General features: G+C 44.8%; 1 protein-coding gene across 1 annotated transcript; it reads right to left on the bottom strand.

Moving 5' to 3' along the window:
- Nucleotides 1-387: 387 nt before the first annotated feature.
- On the bottom strand, nucleotides 388-20,340 carry AARS1 (alanyl-tRNA synthetase 1). The gene is made up of 21 exons (XM_010990294.3): nucleotides 20,260-20,340; nucleotides 16,971-17,135; nucleotides 14,592-14,780; nucleotides 14,092-14,237; nucleotides 12,372-12,563; nucleotides 11,713-11,857; nucleotides 11,228-11,373; nucleotides 10,498-10,606; nucleotides 10,193-10,343; nucleotides 9,343-9,467; nucleotides 8,771-8,915; nucleotides 7,810-7,988; nucleotides 6,960-7,073; nucleotides 5,669-5,875; nucleotides 4,990-5,174; nucleotides 3,491-3,599; nucleotides 2,723-2,836; nucleotides 2,060-2,179; nucleotides 1,844-1,930; nucleotides 1,332-1,445; nucleotides 388-933 (listed from the first exon to the last, which is right to left on the bottom strand). The coding sequence occupies exons 2-21, from the start codon at nucleotides 17,112-17,114 to the stop codon at nucleotides 748-750; spliced, it is 2,907 nt and encodes a 968-aa protein (XP_010988596.1). The 5' UTR covers nucleotides 17,115-17,135; nucleotides 20,260-20,340; the 3' UTR covers nucleotides 388-747.
- Nucleotides 20,341-21,058: the final 718 nt, after the last annotated feature.

Below are 21,058 nucleotides of genomic sequence, written 5' to 3' on the forward strand. Positions count from 1 at the left end.
CTCTGACCTCACACCCAACCTGCACATCAAGAAAGGAAGAGGGACATGGGCCTAAGAAATGGGAGAGGTTCTCCTATAAGAGGTTCCAAGAAAGGAGCCTCTCTCTGTTTCTAGTAACCCCGTGGATCATGTTTCATTGAATGATTAATGCCTCTTTCCAGCTCACCCTCCTATTCTGTGGGCCACCTCCACCAAAGTCTTTAGGCAATCCCAGGACCCATTATTTCCAAAGTCCTGGGGTCTAGGGCTGGACTCAATAAGGACTGCAACCAGAAGCCAGCTGGAGCCACAGCAGTTATTCTGCAGACACCCAGAGAACCTCGGGCTGTCACCCTGGGGATGCCTAAGGAGGGGAGGGAAGGTAAGAGATCACATAGCATTATCAAGTATTATTGCACATGGTCCTTTTTATTCTCTGCAGCAAAAATGATTTCTCCCTGCAGACCCAGAGCTTTAGGTCTACGGAGAACTCTTTCTATAGACATAAGCGTAACAACGATAAATAGAAAACCTGGGGTAGTGGTTCTAAATAGACAGTGCTGACGTGCTGAGGGCAGAAACGTAACATGGGCATTGAGTCAGGCTGGCTCCCGGGTTAAGTTCCAGTTACTGCTGGGTTAGGAGGACACATAGGGCTGTTTAACAGTCCCAAGATTAAAATTTCCTTGTGGTGGATGGAGAGCTCTTGGCTGGACGGATGCATCCGGATGAGGGGAGATGCCTCCTAGTGGAAGCCACTCTTGCCCCTCAGTTCTTCACATCTCCCAGGTGGAGCTGGGCAAAGGAAGTGGCCAGCTGCAGCGCCTCCTGCAGGCAGCCCACATTCTTGCCTGTGGCCTGAGCAGACACGTCTTTGCCACCACCTTTGCCGTCCATTAGGCCTGACACCTGCTGTACCCACTCGCTGGCTTTCAGGCCCCGGTTGGCTGCATTCTAGAAGACAGGAAAGAGAAGTGGAAGTCAGGACAGAGGATAGGATTGAGGGAGACAAGAGACCCAAGGGAAAGAAAAAGGATGGGGGAGCAGACCTGCCCTGAGTGACACTGCCCTGAGTGACGTTGCCAGTGCTGAGACAGCCAGGGTGGGCATACTGAGTAACAAAGCCAGGGATCATCCAGCAGAGGCAAACATATCCACCAGGGAAGGGAGGGCTTGAGGGTAAGGGCTGTTGGGGAGGTGACAAACAGGTGGGCAAGAGAATAACCATTTCTAACAGAGAGTACACAAACACACATGGGTCTTGGCAAACAACTATAAGCACTTAGTTCCTTGAAAACATCACTTCCCACTGGCACAGAAGTGCTGTGAGCATTACTGCAGGGCATTCTGACCTGGGGGACTTGACACAAGCACGTGATCTTGCCAGCCTCATTATCCACTGTGAAGAGCATGGCAGACGTTTGAGGGGAATGTGTCTTGAAGAGCTTCAAGGCTTCGTTCAGGGCCTATGAGGAAAACCTGGCATCAGGACATGGCCCTGGGAAAGGGGGCCATGCTCTCCACAAGTGCAGTGGGTTTGCAAAGCTCAGTTCACAGAGCCCCCCACCCCTTCTAAGAGCAGGTGCTGGTCCCAGGAGCCTGGATGAAGGACTCAAGCACAGTGCCTCACCCACCCTCTGGCTCTGAGGTTTGCCTTCCACCTCCAGGAGCCACAGCTTTCCAGGCACCAGACCTCTCCATGGCTCAGCCTAACCTCAGTCCCAGAGAGTGGGTCCTCAGGCAACTACTCTGCTCAGAGCCACAGAGCTCACACTTCAGCCACCAAAGGGCTGAGATCCCAAGAGAAGGAGACAAGCAGTGGAAAGGCACAGAGCAGCATGTGGAGCCCCAGCCCCTGGGTTGCCTTGGCCGAGGCGCCGCTCTCCATCTCCAAGATGACAAGGGGCTGGTTGGGGTTGCTGTCAATGAGCTGCTTTGTCTTCTCCAACACCTGCAAGGAGGCAAGTCCAGAAGAGTAGCCTCAGGTCAAAGGCCCAGACGTTTACCCAGCAGTCTGCACAGCCTCGGCTAGGGAAATTGTCCTGGTTCCCTTCCAGCCACCAGCACTGCCAGGACTCACTCGCTTCTGGACATCAGCTTTGCTAGCCCGGTCTAGATCATCCATGATCTTCTTCAGGGACCTGAGGTTCTCCCGGAATTCATCCTTCTGCCACTGGGGGATGACTGCGGTAGCCAGGGCCTGGAACCAGAACAGAACACCACTGGGATCTCGACCATGAGGAGCTAGGATGTGAGCCCATCCCACCCTTCTGGCTTTGAACAGCAAAGTCCCCCAGTAGTGTCCAGAGGAGAGAGAACACAAAAACAAAAAGGTATCCACTGGGCCTGAGACCCACCCTTTTATGAACAACTGCATCAGTTGTAGCGAGTAGGGCTGGAGAGAAAGGAGCAGACTAGAGAGAGCTGGACCCTCTGTTAGACCTGGTCCCTACAAGGCAGTGAACAAAGCCTGTGAAGGGCTAATGGGAGGCCCCTGAAAACCAACAAACATGGGAGGCCTGGAGACAGTGGGCACTTGGCGCTCCCCCGACTCCCTCCACACCAGTGCCCACTGAGTTGGAATGGGCTCTTCTGCCATTGGCAATGGGGGCATCTGGCAGGCTCCAGGGGTCTGTAGACCAGGAGCCATGGAGTCCCCCTTACAAGAATGCCAGACAATAGAAGTCAGTCCAAAGGCCCTGTGCGCTAAGAACCAGGACCCGAGGAGGGAGGCTGTCCCTACCTCACCAAGGTCAGCAATCTCCCTCTGCACGTCCTTATTTGGCGCAGTCTGGGCCTTCACTTTGGCCTCCATGAGAGAGAGAGAGTTCTTCAAGCTTTCTGCTTTCCTGAGGGCCTGGGAGGACAGTCACAGCTGTAAACTCCAGGTCAGGTAACTTTCAGCTTCATGATTCTATCTATAAACAACTGTGGCAAACACTGACGGCAGGTCATGGAACAACACAACCCCAAGACGCCAGAACTTTCTCTTCCTTCAGGGACCAAGCGTTTGCAACCTCATGCCCCAGAAAGGAGCACTTTCCTCACACACCACGACAGCAGAACTCAAGTTCAGGGTCTGACAGAGAACTCACACATCCTGTCACACCCCACGAAATGATCACTCCCCAAGCTTCGGCACACATAGGGCACATCCCCATCCCCAGAGCAACTGTCCCCGTGGTCCATGCCTCTCAAACTAGGTACGTACTCCTAGGGAGACATAGCTAAGTGCTGGGGGCACAGAAACTATGGCTTACCCTCCTAAACACAGATGTGTTGTGGCACAGAATTTACATATATTTTAAAGATTAAACATAAGGTAGCTAGAAAGCCTTGTGTGGCAGTGGCTTTCTCCTGCCAGGCAGGGGTATCTGGAGGATATTTTGGAGGCAGCACTGCACCTCCAATTCTGACCGCAGCAGCCACAGGACCATGTGCACTGTGGATTCAGAGTCTAGACTTCTCTTGCCTTGTTCACATGAGCCACAAACCAGCCTGACCTGCTCACCTTCTGGGCTTCAGCACCTGTGACAGCAACAATCCTCCGGATGCCCTTGGCAATGGCTTCTTCACTCACAATCACAAAAGCTCCCGCATGACTCGAATTTTGCAGGTGACTGAATGGCAGAAAGCAAAGTCCATGGCGATGAGGAAGACCGGGCACCCCGGTCCTCGCCACACCCAGGGAGCCCTCGGCTTGGGGACATGAGCCCTATATGAGGTAGTTGTTCCCAGGGAAGCTCCGTCAAGGGGAAAGTGGGAAGAGGCCCTTCATGTGCATTTCAGAATACAGCTCTGGCTGGGAAGGGAAAGGCAGTCAGAGAAGGCCTGGCTGGGGCTGAGCATTGTTTTGTGACAATGAGCAAGACATAACCTTGCTGACCCTTAGTTTTCTTATGTATAGAATGGGGATAACACTCCCCAACAGAACTGTTGTGAAAATCAAATGAGATCAAATGAAAGTGCTTCGTAATTTCTAGTACGTAAGACATCACTGCTCGTGAGCTCTGCTTCTTCAGATTTTCCGTACTCTTTGGTGGAAAGTAAGCTACATTCTTCTATCCCTGCTCAATAGCTAGAAGTATCAGAGGGTCACCTTTAAAATCTTACCACAACCCCTTTAAACGCATAGGTTTTAGTCCCCGTTTGCTCAGAGAACCTCAAATGCTCATTAACTCTGTCATCCTGCGAGGATGATGTAAAGTCTCTGAAAGCTGTTTCCTGTGCTCTAGAGAGTGTCATATAAAGAGGTATTATGGCAGAAGTGGGACTCATTCAAGGTCCCAATTCAACTGCACAGAAGGAAGCCTGGAATGTGACCTCCCAGATCCCTGCCCCACCCTCCACACGTCCACCTGTCTCTGCCTCCCTGAGGCCCACAGGAGGCCATGGATGGGCTCTACTATGGCCTGAGAATGTTCTTTTCACCAAGATTCCTTGGGAAGCAGGAATTTCCCAGTCCAGCAGTCCATCACAGAAAGACCCCAAGGGCCAAGGAGGAGTCCAAGTTGGCAGAACAAGGGGCTCTCCCCATAGCCAAACTGAGCTGGTTCTACCACAGGGCCTGATTCAGGGGCTCTGAGACAATGAGATTAATTCCCTAGATGCTGCTCAAGCTGGCAAAGGGAACTAAGGGAGGCTCCAGGAAGGGAGAGGGGCTCAGACCAGGTCAGAAGCTCCATGTCCTTGCTGAATCCGAATTCACAGGCCTTCTTGTCAGCATCAGTTCAGAGACCAAGAGCAAGCAATTGTAAGGTAAGTGTTAAGATAACATTTTTCACCTTCCCCTTCTAGGAAGAACATTTAATCACAAACCCCGTAAATGTCAACGTCAGACTTCTGATGGAAGCCTGAGGATGCTGATTCTTGGGAACGCTGTTTGGCAACTGTATTTCTGAGGACTTTACTTCAACCTCAAATGATAGCTGGTCTAGCTATTACCTACATCCTCCAAGGGTAATGCAAATGAGTAAGAGGCAGGTCCACCCACTGCTCCGAGGTACTCACGTTCCCCCACAGAACTCAACAGAAGTGAGTGAGCCAGCAGGACCAGAAGGGTCATCCAACAGCTCAGACACCGGGACCCCAATGGAGACGACTCGCACTGGGTCAGGATAAGTCTCATCAAACACAGCCCGCAGGCCCTGGATGGCTTTAGCTGCTGCCAGAGGACAATCCTGGGTGTAGACGGGCTGCCATGGATAGAAGACAGAGAAAAGGCTGGGAAAAGATCTTCTCTGGAGGTGGAAGCAGTAGAGATAGAAACAGGCAGGGCTCTGGATTTCTAATCCCAGTTCTGCATATAATGTGCCCTGAGCCTCTTGAAATAAGGCCCTACATATAAAGCCAAGGGGATCAAAATAGGAATTTCTAACTATTTTGTTAAGCCATGAACCAAATCATAAATGGATATGCTATATGTAAAACAGACCTAACTAGAAAAGCTCTGATTGTTCTAAGGAGGGCATGAAACAAAGACCTCCCCTTAAGCCCCTCCACTGAACGCCGCCACTACCCACTACTCAGCAGAGTTGAGAATCACTGCTTTAAGCAAATCTGTGTGCAGGACAGAATATGGTTTGACAGAGTAAGAGCATTTGGGCTGCTGAGGCTCCATGGATAGAAAGCGATGGTGCAGGAAGGTGTGAAGTTCATGACCCAAGAACTCACATGTAATACAACCTACCTTGGCTGCCTCAATCATCTCATTAGCAATCTCCTCAGCCTTCTTGATCTGTTGAGTAGACATGGCTCCCTTGGCAGTGAAGTCAAACCGAAGGCGGTCAGGAGCAACCAGGGAGCCTCTCTGGTCAGCCTCCCCAAGCACCGAGCGCAGGGCGAAGTTCAGGATGTGGGTGGCTGTGTGGTTGCTCATGACAGGCCTCCGTCGGGGCTGTAAGGGGCAGAGCCAGCTGGTGGAAAGGTCTACAGTGGACTGCTGGTCAGCCCCCAGCACCTGCTGCCCACTTTTTCCCAAGTACTAGAGTTTTTAGTTGGACATAAGGCTACCCAGAATAAAAACTACATTTCCCAGGTTACCTTGCAGCTAACTGTGGCCATGTGACTAAATTCTGGTTAGTGGGCTATAAGCAGAAGTGAACACCCTCAAAGGGAAGGAACATGCCGCCCCACTCCTCTTTCTCACTGTCTAGAACAGGAGTTGGCAAATTATGGCCTGTGGGCCAAATCTGTCCTGCGGTCCATTTTTATAACTAGGTTTACTGGAACACAGCCACACGTGAGTGTTTACACATCACCCATGGTGCTTTTGCGCCACAACAGCAGAGTTGAGTAGTTGTGATGGGGACCATATGGTTCAGAAAGCCAAAAATATTTACTATCTGGAAATTTACAAAAAAGTTCACCAACCCCTGGCGTAGAAAACAGATCTGATAGCTGTCTTCTTGGACCATGAACTCAAGGACAGCACCCCAGGAAAGATGGTGGAACAAAAAGCAAGGAAGAGCTGGGCCCTATGACTTTGTGGAGCAAGACCTCTGCATCAGCTTACACCTTCAGGTGAGAAACACATTTCCGTCTTGTTTTAAGCTACCATTATTAGAGCTCTGTCACATGCAGCAGAACCCATTTCTTCATTAATACAAGATCCTTAGCTCCTGAAAAAGTATTTGAGGTTAAATTGGAGAAAGGCAATCCATGAAAATGAGTCTATAGGATCTCAACTGTAATCACTGTGGTCTGACTTGGGAACACACAGACTTAATTCTCAGTCACGTCCCTCACAAAACTCACTCCTGCACCTTACTTATAATAGCCTACTTACAATTTCACTTAGGAGGGGCAATAATGATGGACCAATCTGAAGCCAAGGGAGGGGTTGAATTCTTTTCATAACGTGTATCAGATCACCTTAGTGTACACCTTAAATATCTTATATGCCATTTAGGCCTCAATAAAGCTGAAATTTATTTTTTTAAAAAGGGGAGATGATTACTAACCAGCATCAAGCAACTCACCTCATCAATAAACAGCCGGACTTGATCCCCCACTTTCAGGCTGCCATAGACCGTCCCTATGTGTAGCACATACCCTCCTCGGACCTGAGCATTCTTCACTGTAAACTCGGTTTTCTAAGAGGAATCAAAGAGGAGACCAATAAATAAATAAATCCAAATATATACATATGTGTACATATAAAAATATATATAAATGTATCATATGTAAATTCTCCCTTTATATATACAAATTAGACTCACACACACTAAGACTCTAAGACTCTAAGACTCTTCTTACTGGTGTGTGTGTGTAAATATATGTATATACCATTATTACCTAATATATAATTATTTATATACACATATGCACCACTATAAACCTACAGACCATTGTATACACACAGTACTTTCTACACGTACACACATGTATGTGTGTATATATACACAGGCACGGACACACACACACATATACTCCATTAAAGAGCATCTTACAGAATTAAAGCCACCATGAGGAGCCTCAAGCCCATAAAGTCAGCAGTGGCAGCATAAGAGGCCAAGTCTTCTACAAGGACATCTGCCCTCCAGAGAGCTGCCTCTCCTCATTTATGAGGAAAACGTAGAGAACAGAGGATCAACCTAAGCAGCCAGGCTGCAAGGATCCTACTCCCAGGGGACCTAACAGTGATGAAGACAACACAGTACAAGAAGCAGCTCCCTCAGCTTCAGAAATACCATGAAACGCAACTCAAAGACAGGTAGTGTGTGCCCCTCAAGGCCGGGAGCACTAAGGAGCCAGAAAAGCTGCCTGGGTCCCAGCCCCGTCCTTTGTTGGACCCCCGCCCCTGCTAACAAGGAAGAACTGTTGGCTCACATCTTCGCTGCTGTCATCAACCTTCACCAGGTAGCCTTCATCGTAGATCTGCCCTCCTTGCTCGGCATAGAAACAGGTCTTGTCCAGCACCACTCCACACTCCTGGCCTGTGGACACTTCTTCCACAAACATCTTGTCTCTGCGCAGAGCCATCACTGTAGCCACTGCGCTCTCAAACGCTGCACAGAAGAGGAAAAACAGTGTCAATGACTTAATTCACATATTCTTATCTGGCTTTTGTTGGATTCTATTTCTCAAATTTTCTGTAGGCCCTAATTGTCTAATTTTATTTTGGAAGCAAGTTTCCACAAAAGGACTTAATATGCTGGTTTTCTACAGGAGAATACAACACTCAGTAGGGTGACCAACTGTTCTGGTTTGCTTGGGACCAAGGGGTTTCCCAGGATGTGACACTTTTTCAGTGTCAACACTGGGACAGTTCTGGGAAAATGGGACGGCTGGCCACCCTAACTCTGAGCTACTGAGCAGAAACCTGGTGAATTTGATTAGTAGGTATTTAATAGTAATAAATTCCCTGCTCCAAGGTCAATTCATAAAGAATGTATTCATTTTGTGGGCTTCTTTGGATAGATTTAGGTCTCTGCTGGAACAAAAAAAGCAAAAATGTGTACCGCCTGTATATTTCTTTAAGTCATCTTAACTTTGGGATGCTACTATCATAATGCAAAATTCAACAGCCACTGTGGACTGTATCCATGTTAACTTCCCTGTTTTCTGCAAGATGTTAGTAATTTCCTGGTAATGTCTTTTTTACAACTTCCTGTGAATCTATAATTATTCCAAAATAAAGAGTAAGAAAATCAATTGCCAAGGATCTCCATGACTATAAAATCACTTAGCTTGACTACACAGTACCACAGGAGTGGCTACCATGGATGTCTTGGGTTCCTAATCTACACGCTTCTCTTGAAAACCACTCCAGATGAGCACAGTAACATACCGTAGCTCCCACTGGAGTCTGAATGGTAATTATACTTCGGGGAATCATCTGTTGCCTCCAGACCCCTTTCCCGGAGCTCTTCAATAGCATATATGTCCAGCATAATGAGGTCTTCCCCACTGGCTCCCTTGCCTTGTGATTTCAGCTGCCAGTAAGAGAAATAAGCACAAGTTACCTTAATGTCAGAGAAAAAGAACTCTGAAGGGCCCCAAATTGCTAAACAATGCTCAATGTAAAGCTCTAAAACAGTTTTTCAATCTCAGCACTACTGACATTTGGGGCCAACTAATTCTTTGTTCTGGGGGGCCATCGACTGTAGGATGTTGAGCAGCATTCCCAGCCTCTACCCACTAGATGACTGAAGCATCTGCCACTAGCTGTGAAAACTAAAAAATGTCCTCACATGTTACTGCCAAACAGCTCCTGGAGGGCCAAACTGCCCCAACTTGAGATTCACTAGTCTTGGGAAAAACAGAATTTCTAAGACATGAATGGAAGGAAACTCTTGCTTTGTAGCAAAAGTGCCAGCTTGCTTGGTGCTGAGTTTCTTCCTCACTCCCCAGATGCTTTACCTGGGCCAGTTTCCTCTCCTCTTCAAAGCCATCCATATCTACCACCAGGCCCTTCTCCTCAGCAATCAGTCCGGTGAGATCCACTGGAAACCCATAGGTGTCATAGAGGAGCCAAGCAGTATCCCCTACACAGCACAAAGGAATCGTGTAAGAATGGCAGAGATGGCCCCCTTCTTTTCCAGCCCAAGCCCTTCCCAGGAGGACACTAGCAGTGACAGAAAGGATTATAAAGCAGGCAAGTTAGTATTGGTTCTGTGTATCTGTCAGAAAATCCATCAAATCTTTTGAAATTGACCTGGAAGAAGCACAAGAGGTCCCTGAAAAAGTTCTGTTTCTTAATCTGAACACAAGTATGTTCAGTTTGTGGAAATTCATCAGGCTTTCCCCTTGTACTTTATATTATACTTCAATAAAAATTATAATCTTTTGGAATTAATTTTCCTGTCTGGTAAAAAATAAAGCAACTTGCAGAAGTGTATACTATATGTTCCCATTTTTGCTTGTGTACACACATGTACACACACACATACACCCCTACATATACACATTTGTATACAACTAGAGAAAAGTCCTAAATAGTTATATACCAAATTCTTAAGAGTTGTTACCTCTTGAGAAGTGAGCTTGGGAAAGAGGATTTTCACTTTTTACTTCTACTGTTTGAATACTTTGCTACGATAACATATTACTTTTATAATCTTACTACAAACCCCATTTTACACAAAAAGCAGTTTAACCAAGTGATGCTGAGCCTTTGGAGACACAGGAGCCAATGTCAGTTTGTGAAAAATGGGCTTGTCCTTTCCAGAATGAATCAGGCTGATGAAGAAAGGAAAAGACTGGTCCTTACCGGGAATGGTTCTGTTGTCTCCTAGGCTCTGAATTTTCCGGTCCAGGATGCGACGCCCTCTACTGAGAGTCTTGAGAAATTGCACTTCTTCTTCATTAATGATGTCCTTCACCATATCTGGGTCCTTCTTTAGCTCAGGAAATGCATCTCCCTGGCAAATGGGAAACAGAGATGTGGGCCCAATAAAGCCAGGACCTATGCCATGACCCCTCTAAAAATTCTCATTAACACTATGCTATTCCCTACCCTACCCCTCTTAAGGTATGTGCTCTAGTACAGACGAGGTAAGCAGGAAATATACCTACCAGGGACTGGACGACAACATCTACTAATGTAGCAAAGAAACCCCTGCTGGCGTTGAGTTTTTCATGGGAGTATCGAACAGCCCGGCGGAGAATCCGTCTCAACACATACCTGTAAGAGGCAGAACCCAGTCCCCTGCTAGACAACACTCCCAACCAAGAGTTTTGCAGTGGGTCCTTTGGAGTTCCATCCAAAGCAATACGGCCAACTTTTTAGTCTTTCTCTTTCAGAGACTTCCTTTTTTCCTAAGCCTGCTGCTTTCTGCATTCCCCTAAGGCCATTAACATTAATTCCAGCATAAAACTCAGTAACATACCCACAAATACACATCAAGGATGAGCTGGGGTAACTTTGGTTTATTTTCCAACCTTGTTCTGCAGAACCAGAGATGGAGGCAAGAAGTATAGACCAGATAGCTGACTTGATGCCCACAATCCCAGGTCCTGCCGGTCCGTAATGGGATTACTATCTACCCTGCCCCTGCCAATATCTTATCAGATAACCTTAAATACAATCCTTATCATCTTGTACTTAGCAGCAAAGATTTAATATAGTGATGACTCTTTGAAATGAGCTGAAACTCCTTTTATCTTTAAAAAAAATAAAGGGATCCCTCCAACTAACTAGAAGACAAAGGAAACAATGATGAAGTGTGACTTTAAGTTCCAGAGAGAGTCAAAAAACTCACAGCGTCAGTGTCAGTCCTAACCCTGTTCCACGTATAGCACTTACCCTCGCCCAGTGTTGTCAGGTCGGCCGCCATCGGCCAGAGCCACAGTGATGGTCCGAGCATGGTCAGCCAGCACCCGGTAGGCCATGTCGATTCCATCAGCATCATCAGCACCCACCTTCCCAGTGTATGGCCGGGCACCTGTGCCCTACAGATAAAAACCAGGAAGTAGCTCATCAGGAATCAGTCCTTCTGGCATTGTCTTACCCTGGGAGATTCTGAGAGGACTGTGGGGGCATTAGGAAAAAGAATGACCCTCTGCCAGATCCTATAACTCCAAGAAATGCAACAGCAGCAGGAGTGAAGAGCCTCCAGCCAGGCCCCTGCAGACACTAAATTATAGTGCTTTGGGCTGAGACCTTGTGTTAGGTTGGCAGATGGTCACAAGTACCCTCAGATGGCAAAGCATATGACTTTTATACTTGACAGTACTAATGAGAGAGTCCAGCCTAGAAACCTCCACAGAAGTTTGCAATAGGACCAGTACCTTCTGAATGGCTTCAAAGTATGGGACAAAAAGGTCAGTGTCATAGTTGGACATCTTATTCTGCAGCACAGACACGAGTCGCTCCAGGCCCATTCCTGTGTCAATGCTTTTCTTGGGAAGAGGTTTCAGAACGCCATCGTTTTCCCTGCAAGATCCAGAGAAAGAGGAAGATGAAACAAGGACACAGGCTGCCACCTCTCCCTGCCAGGTAAACTCACTTAGCATAGTTTGCAGGCTGTGACTATCTGCCATTTGCCTCTGCCCATTTTGGTGGGAGGAAGGGAATGGAGGGAAAAAGGGAAGAAATACTCTGGGGATCATTAAAGAGTGAGGCAAGTTTCAAGGAAATGGGCTTTAAAAGAGCAGTCGAAATTACAGCAAAAATGACATTACAGGAATATCACTTAAGCAGATATTATGGAGAATAAAACTAGTTAATAAAATAAGCCCAGCCTTGTCCCAGAGATCAGAGGAAAAATCTGAGAAATAAAATTTAAAGAATGTCCCCAAGATCCCATGATGCCTGCAGCGCCTGCTGTAGTACTGCTCCACTGTCCCCAAAGATGAGAATAAGGAGACAGCCATGTGTCTGAGTTCCTCTTTCTCTACTTGGTTTGAGGAAAGGTCCCACTCCTAGCTGTTCAGGACCCCACAGCCACCTGTTATATTGGATGAACACAAGGTTCCAGATCTCCAGCACATTGGGGTCATCCTGGTTGACGAGGTGTGCAGCATCCCGACCACCAATCCGGTCATAGTGGATCTCACTACAGGGACCACACGGGCCCGTGTCACCCATCTCCCAGAAGTTATCCTTCATGTTGCCAGGGAGGATTTTGGCGTCATCCAGCCTACATGTAGTAGGGAAGATAAGCCCAGTTACAGCCGCTGACAGGATTCCAGCCGGACGTGCAGCCACCACAAAAGGAGATCCTTATGCATTTCTAGAAAGAAGGCTCACTCTTTGGTGATTATTAATCCTGAGTCTGCATACAAATCCTGCTCAAGAAGCAGGACATGATTCTTCTCAAGAGAGACTACAATAAAATACAAAATATACATGTGCTATGGACATAACTAAATAAAAATATGCCAAGATATAGATAAAGCCTAGAAAGGAACACATAAAAATGAAAACTTTTATGCTGCATATGACAGAATTTAAACAAATCTCTTTCCACATTTCTTTGCAAATGTTCCTTCATTTTTATAAATGAAAACAATTATATTGTATGACAGTATAAGTGTTAAAAAGCTGTTGATTATTTAAAGTCACCTCACTATACCCCAATTTGTCATCTTTTTTATCTTAAAATGATACCCAGAAGAATTTAATAAGATTAAAACATTTCCAAAATATTTGATTCTGCTGAGAGTTGCTAGAAAACAGAGCACTCCAAAAAGATTATGCTTGCTTGAAAACAAAGTACAGATATACATAAACCAAGTAAAGTGGATTCAAAAAGTCAAGATCAGTATTTAAATTTCATATGCGTCACTACCCAAAACATCCAAGTACATTTAGACTATAGAGTCTAATCAAGTAGGGTTTCAGACGAAGTACAAGGGGAAGCTGGATTGGAATAATATACCTGGACTAAAAGTTAAAAAAAAAAAAACAAAAAACAGAAGCAACACTGCTTAAGCATACTAAAAGGCTATGCACTAAAGGAAAAGAGAGTTTAAGTAAAAAGAACAAAAAAATGAGACAAAGACATCATGGGAATCCCAGCTATCCACATGGGATCATCACCCCAGCTGCATTCCCCGAGGCAGCACTTCATAAATTCTCTTAGGTTCAAGACACAGAGCACACACTGCTCATCTATCATGTTAACTTTTATGCCACATTATTTTATTTTAGGATTATATTATGTTTAAAAAAAACCCCAAAACTTCCTTTGTCCTAGACATGTTTGATGCCATTACATTTCCATAAGAAATAAACTGTTTCACATGAAGAGTACACTCCATTGAAAAAGACACACATGTACATGCAGGGCTACAGAAACAGGGAAAAAAGCCTGGAAGACTGTATCTGGGGTATTAAACTATTAACACAGACTAATCATAGGGATCTTCCATTTCCTATTTTTTACATTTCCGTATAGTTTGATATTTCACAACATATGCACTATATGTACAATTTCTAACAAATATACAAAAAGGACAAAAATGAGAGATTCTTTATGTTGGCTTTCAACAACAGAATGATCAATTAAACCTACTAAGAAGCGATGGATGCACCGAAGGATAATTACTCCCAGTCACCTCCAACTCCACCTCAAACGTGCCCCAAGTTTGAAGACCTCACTCTGGTACTGAGTGTAGGAATCAATTTATTCTTCCATACTCTCAACATGTGAGCCGCATTCTTACCCCAAATTTTGCCAGATCTGTTTGCACTCCAGGTCTGGTTCTAAGCCTGCTGCTTCATCTCCACCAAAGTAAGTAACGTAGAGTCTTTCAATTGGAATGCCAAACTCTTGGGTGAGAAGTTCTAGAGCCATCTTACATGCCAATCCCTACCAAAAAAAAAAACAAACAAACAAACAAAAAAGATGTGGAACATGGCCAAACCAAAATCTATTTAGTGTTGAGTATGAAAAGGCCAGTTCCTGGAAACACAGATATAAAAATACAGTATCTTCACCATAAACAGCCAAATTCAGGATCAATTTACACAAGAAATCCAAATGTAAACTGAAATCATCAAATTACAAGTACAGCTTCCAAGAATTCTTAGAATTAATGCCTTTCATTTCTGAATCTCCTACATGATATTCTGTATTTTGAAACAAGCAAAATTAGAACCCACTTCCCTCAGTAGAAATGAACATTTTGCTCAAAATCCAAACAGATCTCCTCTTTGAACTTACCTTGAAGTAATCTCCAAAAGACCACGAACCCAACATCTCAAAGAAGGTGTGATGATAGACATCCTTGCCCACGTCATCCAGGTCATTGTGTTTGCCCCCAGCCCGGATGCATTTCTGTGTATTGGCAGCTCTGCTCAGCTTTGCCATGGGGTGAGATGGGTCAATAGTATTCAGAAAGATGGGTTTGAACTAAAAAAGAAGGGAAACATTTCAACTCTTAAAGAGCTACAGATATATCAGATGGTCACATGCTGGCAGGAAGAGACCACACATAAACTGTTCAGTTCTGGATTTGATTAGCCTGCAATACAGAAACTTATCAGAGGCAGGTGGCCTGCTGGGGCTGCAAAAGAAGTAGCCTATCTTGGAGCAATTCCTCCTTGGTCCAAATTCTCTAATGATCCCACCACTGTCAGTAACACCACCTGCACAAAGGAAAGCCCTGGCAGAGCTGAGATAACAGCTAAAGTTGATGCAGTAAAACCTGTGCTTCCTCGCAAGGCTCTGACAGGGCTTATCCCATCTTTCTGGAAGAATTTATTCTAAAACTGATGTGCTGGCTTGGTAGTAAAGGTGCCAAGGAAAAAAAAAATTTTTGAGACCTTTTAAAGGAGTAAAATCAGCACAGCTTGGTCACACTATGTCACACTAAGCTAGTGTGTGATTAGATATAGAATATTACCATCACCACAGAAAGTTCTATTGGACAGCCCTGTGCTAGACTGTAAACTCCTTAAAAGCAAAAACTCTCTTACTCAGCTCTGTATCTAGCACCTAGAATAGTACCTGAAAAAGAGCAGACGACCAATATATACTAACTCAAAAAAAAACAAACAAACAAAACAAAACAAAAAAAAACCAAAAAAGCAGAAAAGCAAAAAAAGTCAAGGTATTTCTTATTAAGAGGCAGTAGAGCACATAAGTTAAGCAGATGACCATCTGGCTTCAAATTCACGTGCCAGTTTCGTGAGCTTGGGCAGTTTACGAGTCTTCCATGTCTCAGTAGGATAGTACAGAGTGAAGATTAATGAGTTAATGTACGTAAGACACAGAAGAGCGCCTGGCTATAGCAAGTGCTCTATGCAGGCTACTAGTTACTGTTATTCAGAGACTGTTTATAAACACTGGACCCTGTGTGTGGTCTTTCCACCAAGTACAATAGCTCATATGGAGAAGACAAAGCCCATGCCTAGGTATATTTGAGTAGAACAGAATCGTTCTGATGTTCCAGAAAACCCACCATCTTGAAAGACTCCCCCTAAAATGAGTGTCCCCAATTCCAGGTGTATGCAGATGACTCATACATACAACTAAAAATATTTTTATAATTTCATAGTTAATGTTATACAAGGTGGAAAATGTTCCTGCTGTCTCTAATTTTCCATGCCATAGAAGAGACCTGAGAGAAAAGAAAATGTCAACTTATCTGAGAGTGAGACACATCCTAAATGCTGGTGGGTCCTCTGGGCTAAGCAGGAATCCCATACAACCTCCAAAGCAAAGTCCTGAGGGCACCATCTACCCTGAATCCACGTCCAGTCAACTAAATAGCTTTCAGTGCCATAGGCATATTGAAAAACTCCTTTTATTTTTTTTAATATATATTTTTATTGAAGTATAGTCAGTTTAGAACGTTATATCAATTTCTGGTGTACAGCATAATGTGAAAAACTTTTAAACGCCTTTATAAACTTGTGATGCTCCCATTATTTCAAGAGAAAATTCTTTTCTCCAACAACAAAACTTTCAAATATCTTTTATAATTCAGCTGCCCCAAACACAAATCCTACTAATAAAGTTTCTTCAGCAGGGGATCCAAATCGGCATTAGTGGCTGCAGCTTCCAGAAAGAAGTTAAAAAAAAAAAAATCAATAAAACTGTGCATGGCCTAGAATAGGAATGAAAGCAAAGCTTTAAAAGAATCCTGAAGAACTGACTTACTTAAAGAGAAAAAAAAAAAGGCAACAAAAAGATGAAGAACCACAACAGCTGAGATAACAAGTCTTTTCAGGGCTCAGCAAGATTAACCCAGCCTCTGATTCTAATAAATACAGCTTCTTCCTTAGGGAGAAGGCAAAACTTCACAGACTAGATACAGGCTCTGTTTTTCTTGAGAGGCACACAAGTTTAATCCATGGGTATCAGAGTCTTTCATCATAATTATAATCATGTCTGAGTAGCTACTCAAACACTGTGCTAAACATTTTTAATGCTCACTGCAACCTAAAGGCAGGCAATATTTTATTCCCCATTTCCTGGGCAAAGAAACAGAGGTTCAATGACATAAACTCTGCAAGATCACACAGTAAGGGGCAGAACTGGGATTCTACTGTCTCCAGTGTGGACAAATAGCCAAAAAGGAAGGCAAAACACCCTTACCTGGTTCATGCCTGCATTGGCAAAGAGCAAAGTGGGATCATCCAATGGAATGGTGGCAGAAGAGTGAACATAGGTGTGTTCATTTCTCTTGAAGAAATCTATAAATCGCTGCCGGATCTCACTTGCTGTTAGGGTTGAGTCCATCTTGAAAATAACCCTACGGAACTAACCAAAGAAAAAATGAAGGAAAATTAGGGGAATTGAAACTGAGAGATAAGTAAGCATTACACAAGACTCTGAGCTCTCAAGCCAAGTCAAAGCAGGACCTGGGTAAGCTGGTTGATCCTAAAACCTCTATGCTATAATGTCCAAGGCTAGAATCATCATTGAAGCAAAACTTGCAGCACCAGCAGACAACAGCCCCATGTGCTATTCCTTCCCATGCCAACCTCAGTAGGTTCAATACACCAACACATCAACGGGAACAGGAGGTGGTTTCACGTATTCATTCACTGCAAGAAATGTACGGAGCATCCACTATGCCAGGCCCTCAGACAGGAATTAGGAAATAGGAATAAAAACCTCACGTTCATTGTAGGAGAGAAGCCCACTGGAGATGGGGGAGGCTAAGGAGACCTGGGTTCCAGTCCTAGCTTCAAGTCCTTAAGGGGGTTACTTCACTTCACCACCAAAAGGAGGGGCCCATGCTGGATGAACTCTAAGAGCTCTTTCAGCTGTGTGTTAACCCACATGCCCAGAACCACACAAAGTTCCAATATCCCTAAAGGCAATGTCTCTAGGTTTGGGCTGACCATCTTGGGGAGGCTGTTGTCAGCAGCAGTGGACCTGGGGATGGGTCTATCTGTACAAGGGACTGCCCACCAGTAGCAGGAATGTATGTGCCAGCCTCCACTTAGCCTAAGCACCTCCAGAACTCAACTGGTAAACTGCTGCCTTCCCAGCTATTAGATTACTGGGGAGTGAGGATGCTGTAGCCACACTGAGGAGGTAGAACTCAGAGTGAGTGAAAGAGAAGGGGAATCAAAAGAGAGGGAGATTAGGAAATTAAACTTTATAATGTCAAAGCGCTTTCACGTATATTACACGATTTCTCTGAGGGGCAGTTCAGAGAGAGATGACAGGCCTTGGTGGAGGGTACCAATCACTGGCATGGAGCTGTAGTGCTATGTAGCAATGGGCATCTAGAAAAATAGGAACCATCTCATTCACAACATGACCTAAAAGTCTCTAGAATTCTAGACCTAGCTCTAACTTTAAAAAAGTCACTTTGTTCTTGGTTTGTTTCCTTTTTTTGTAAAAACATAGTATCTACTCTGCCTACTTCACTGTGGGTGTTGTGAGGCTCAAATGCCATCCTGTATTTGGAAGCAATTTGTAACCCGGAACAAATGGAATACTATTACTTTAAGTCACAGCTCAGTGTTTTCTTCCTTTTTAGGAGGAAGATAGAGATACACAGTGAACATGATGTGAAAAAAACGTACACTGTGAACATGAGACTGTGGCCCTCAGATTTATGTTTAACCACAATTTCAACTGATTTATCCACAACCCAATTAACTCATTATTCAAACAAAAGCCCTTTGGGCAAAAAGATGGTGGAACAATGGCTGAAAGAGTCAAAGAGCTGACTAAAACCCCCATAGCTGAGAACTTTTTGTCCCTGCGAAGGACTCAAGGCTAGGGTTTCCAGAAACATTGTCACATCACAGTCTTCCTTGTCCCTCCTCATCATGGCTCTCAATGAATCCTTTTTTTTTCCAATGAATCTTAATAATAGCAGCAAAAACGAATGCACAGTGCTAACTCTGGCTGAACAGCAACATCAGAACTGTTTCAGAATGTTCACTGCTCCTCCTCTAAATGTGCTACTGAGGTAAATAAGTTCCATTCCAAAAGATACATGAATTTTCCATTTTTGCTTATTCACTCATCATATGGAAATACATACAATACGCTGAGAACCAAGATGAATGAGCATCTATACCCTTAATGGGGAGATAGTCATATGCAGAAATAACTATAGTAAGGTGTAAAAGGATCCAATATGTTAACGTTAAGCCCTATGGAGGCTGGGACTATTAAAAGCCATGTTATGCGGTGGAGAGATAGCTTAAGCGGTAAAGCACATGCCTAGTATGCACAAGGTCCTGGGTTCTAATCCCCAGTATGTCCATTAAAATAAGTAAGTAAAACAAACAGACAAAAAAACGAATTACTTCTGCCTCAAAAAATAAAAATAAAGAAAATTAAGTTTAAAAAAGGAAAAAGCTGTATCACTATCACCACTCACTCATTTATTCAATATAAATATACTGGATGGCTGTAGGGGACACAGAGGTAGCACAAAGGAGAGATCTCTGAGTCCACTTCCCAGCAGAAGCTGTAAAGGTCTGAATATCTTATATCACGGTGGCCTTTACACAAAGGCTCCAGCCAGAGGAGCTTTCAACACACTTTTCATTTGCCAGGTCTGCTATCAACTCTACTCACACTCTTTCCCTTTTCCTAGTTAATTTCTCATCGTTGGTATCTCAATTCCAAAGAGCCTTATTTAAGGAAGTCTTCAGTTTCTTGATCAGATTCTCCCTAGTTTATTCTCATAGCCCCAGGGGTCTTCCTTTATAATTTCCACATGCATTTGAGGGCTTGTTTAACGTCCACCTTCCCATCAGGCCTCAAGTATCAGCCCAGTGGGAATCATGACTGGTTTTTGCTCACCAGTATGGGCATATCCTCAGCATCTAGTACAATGGTTGCCAAATAAGTATTATTACACGACTGGGTATAATAATCCTTTAATAGCAAACTATGAATGACCCTAAAGCACACCGGAAACGCAGGCTGTCTGAATAAGTAATAGCTGAACACGATGGAGCACGGAGAGCACCTCTAGACGGACCTGGACTAGTATCAGTTACTTAGCTAATTTTAATAATTGAGAATGGCTCACAGCCAGATTTCACCTGACTGGACCGGCCGCCCCTAGGGAATTAAAACCACAGATTAAAACCTCAGCTTTGGGAGAGTAATCAGTAACAACGGTGATCCTCCCAAGATCTTGGTCTTCAGGAAGACCACCCAAAGCCACCCCACCCTCAGTGTTCCTGGGGTCTGACAAACGCCACTCTCCGGCTACGGTGTCGCCAAGCGACTGCCCCAGCCCCGGTTCCAGCCCAGGCCGCGGTTCCGTAGGCCTCACGGTGCCTGGCCGGGCTCCGCCGTTGTCGCAGCACCACAGAACTCTCTCAGAGGCCCGCCTGCTTCTCCCGAGGGTCGCAGTTCCTAACTCTTCCCTCAGAGCCCACCGCCGGGAGCCCATACTTACCTGTTCCCGCAGACACGCAGACGCACGGACCCCAGTCCACGACCCGCCGCAGCACGCACCGCCTCGTCCAATCAGAGCGCGCCGATGGAAAGTGATCCGCTGTACCTTACCTTCCCTAGATATTATTGGTCGATCAGCATGCCAATCACGCCGAGCACAAGTCAGTTTATTAGTTGGTTCCTGGGAAGGTGGCTCTAACTCGGCTGATGCAATGGCGGGTAAAGAGGGGACGGGGCATGTCACATGACAAGTTAGGCTGCAGACCTCCGGAGACCGACATGTTGGTATCCTTATGCAAAGTCCTAATTGTTGACATGGTTAATGAGGGGAAACGGTGACGTGTTTTGTAGAGGTCACAGCTCTTAGTAAATTGTCATGTTCGTTAAACAGTTGCAGAATAGCATGCAGACCTCAGAGATTCTGGATATGTTGTGTCCATCGATACACTTGTCCTTGTCAGATCTTTTCGGACATGATGTGGAAGAAATAACTTACTCATTGAGAGATCATTGAATTGGCATCTGGTTCTTGATTTGCCTTTGAAAAATACTATTTAATATTTATATGCAAGGCATTATATTAAACATTTCATAGATCATTTAATTTTTAAACCGTATGAGGCAGGTCAACTGGCATCCCTTTTACAGATAAAGTAACTGCCTTGCCAAAGTTCACTCTGAAGAGTAAATTGAAGAGCCAAGATCCAAACTCTTGTCTAGACGTTTAACTCCGAAGCCCACGCTCTTAATCTCTCCACTATTATCTACACCATCTCATATATCTGAATAAAAGGGTATAA

This window comes from Camelus dromedarius, chromosome 9, assembly GCF_036321535.1.
Source record: "Camelus dromedarius isolate mCamDro1 chromosome 9, mCamDro1.pat, whole genome shotgun sequence".
Classification (NCBI taxonomy): Eukaryota; Metazoa; Chordata; class Mammalia; order Artiodactyla; family Camelidae; genus Camelus; species Camelus dromedarius.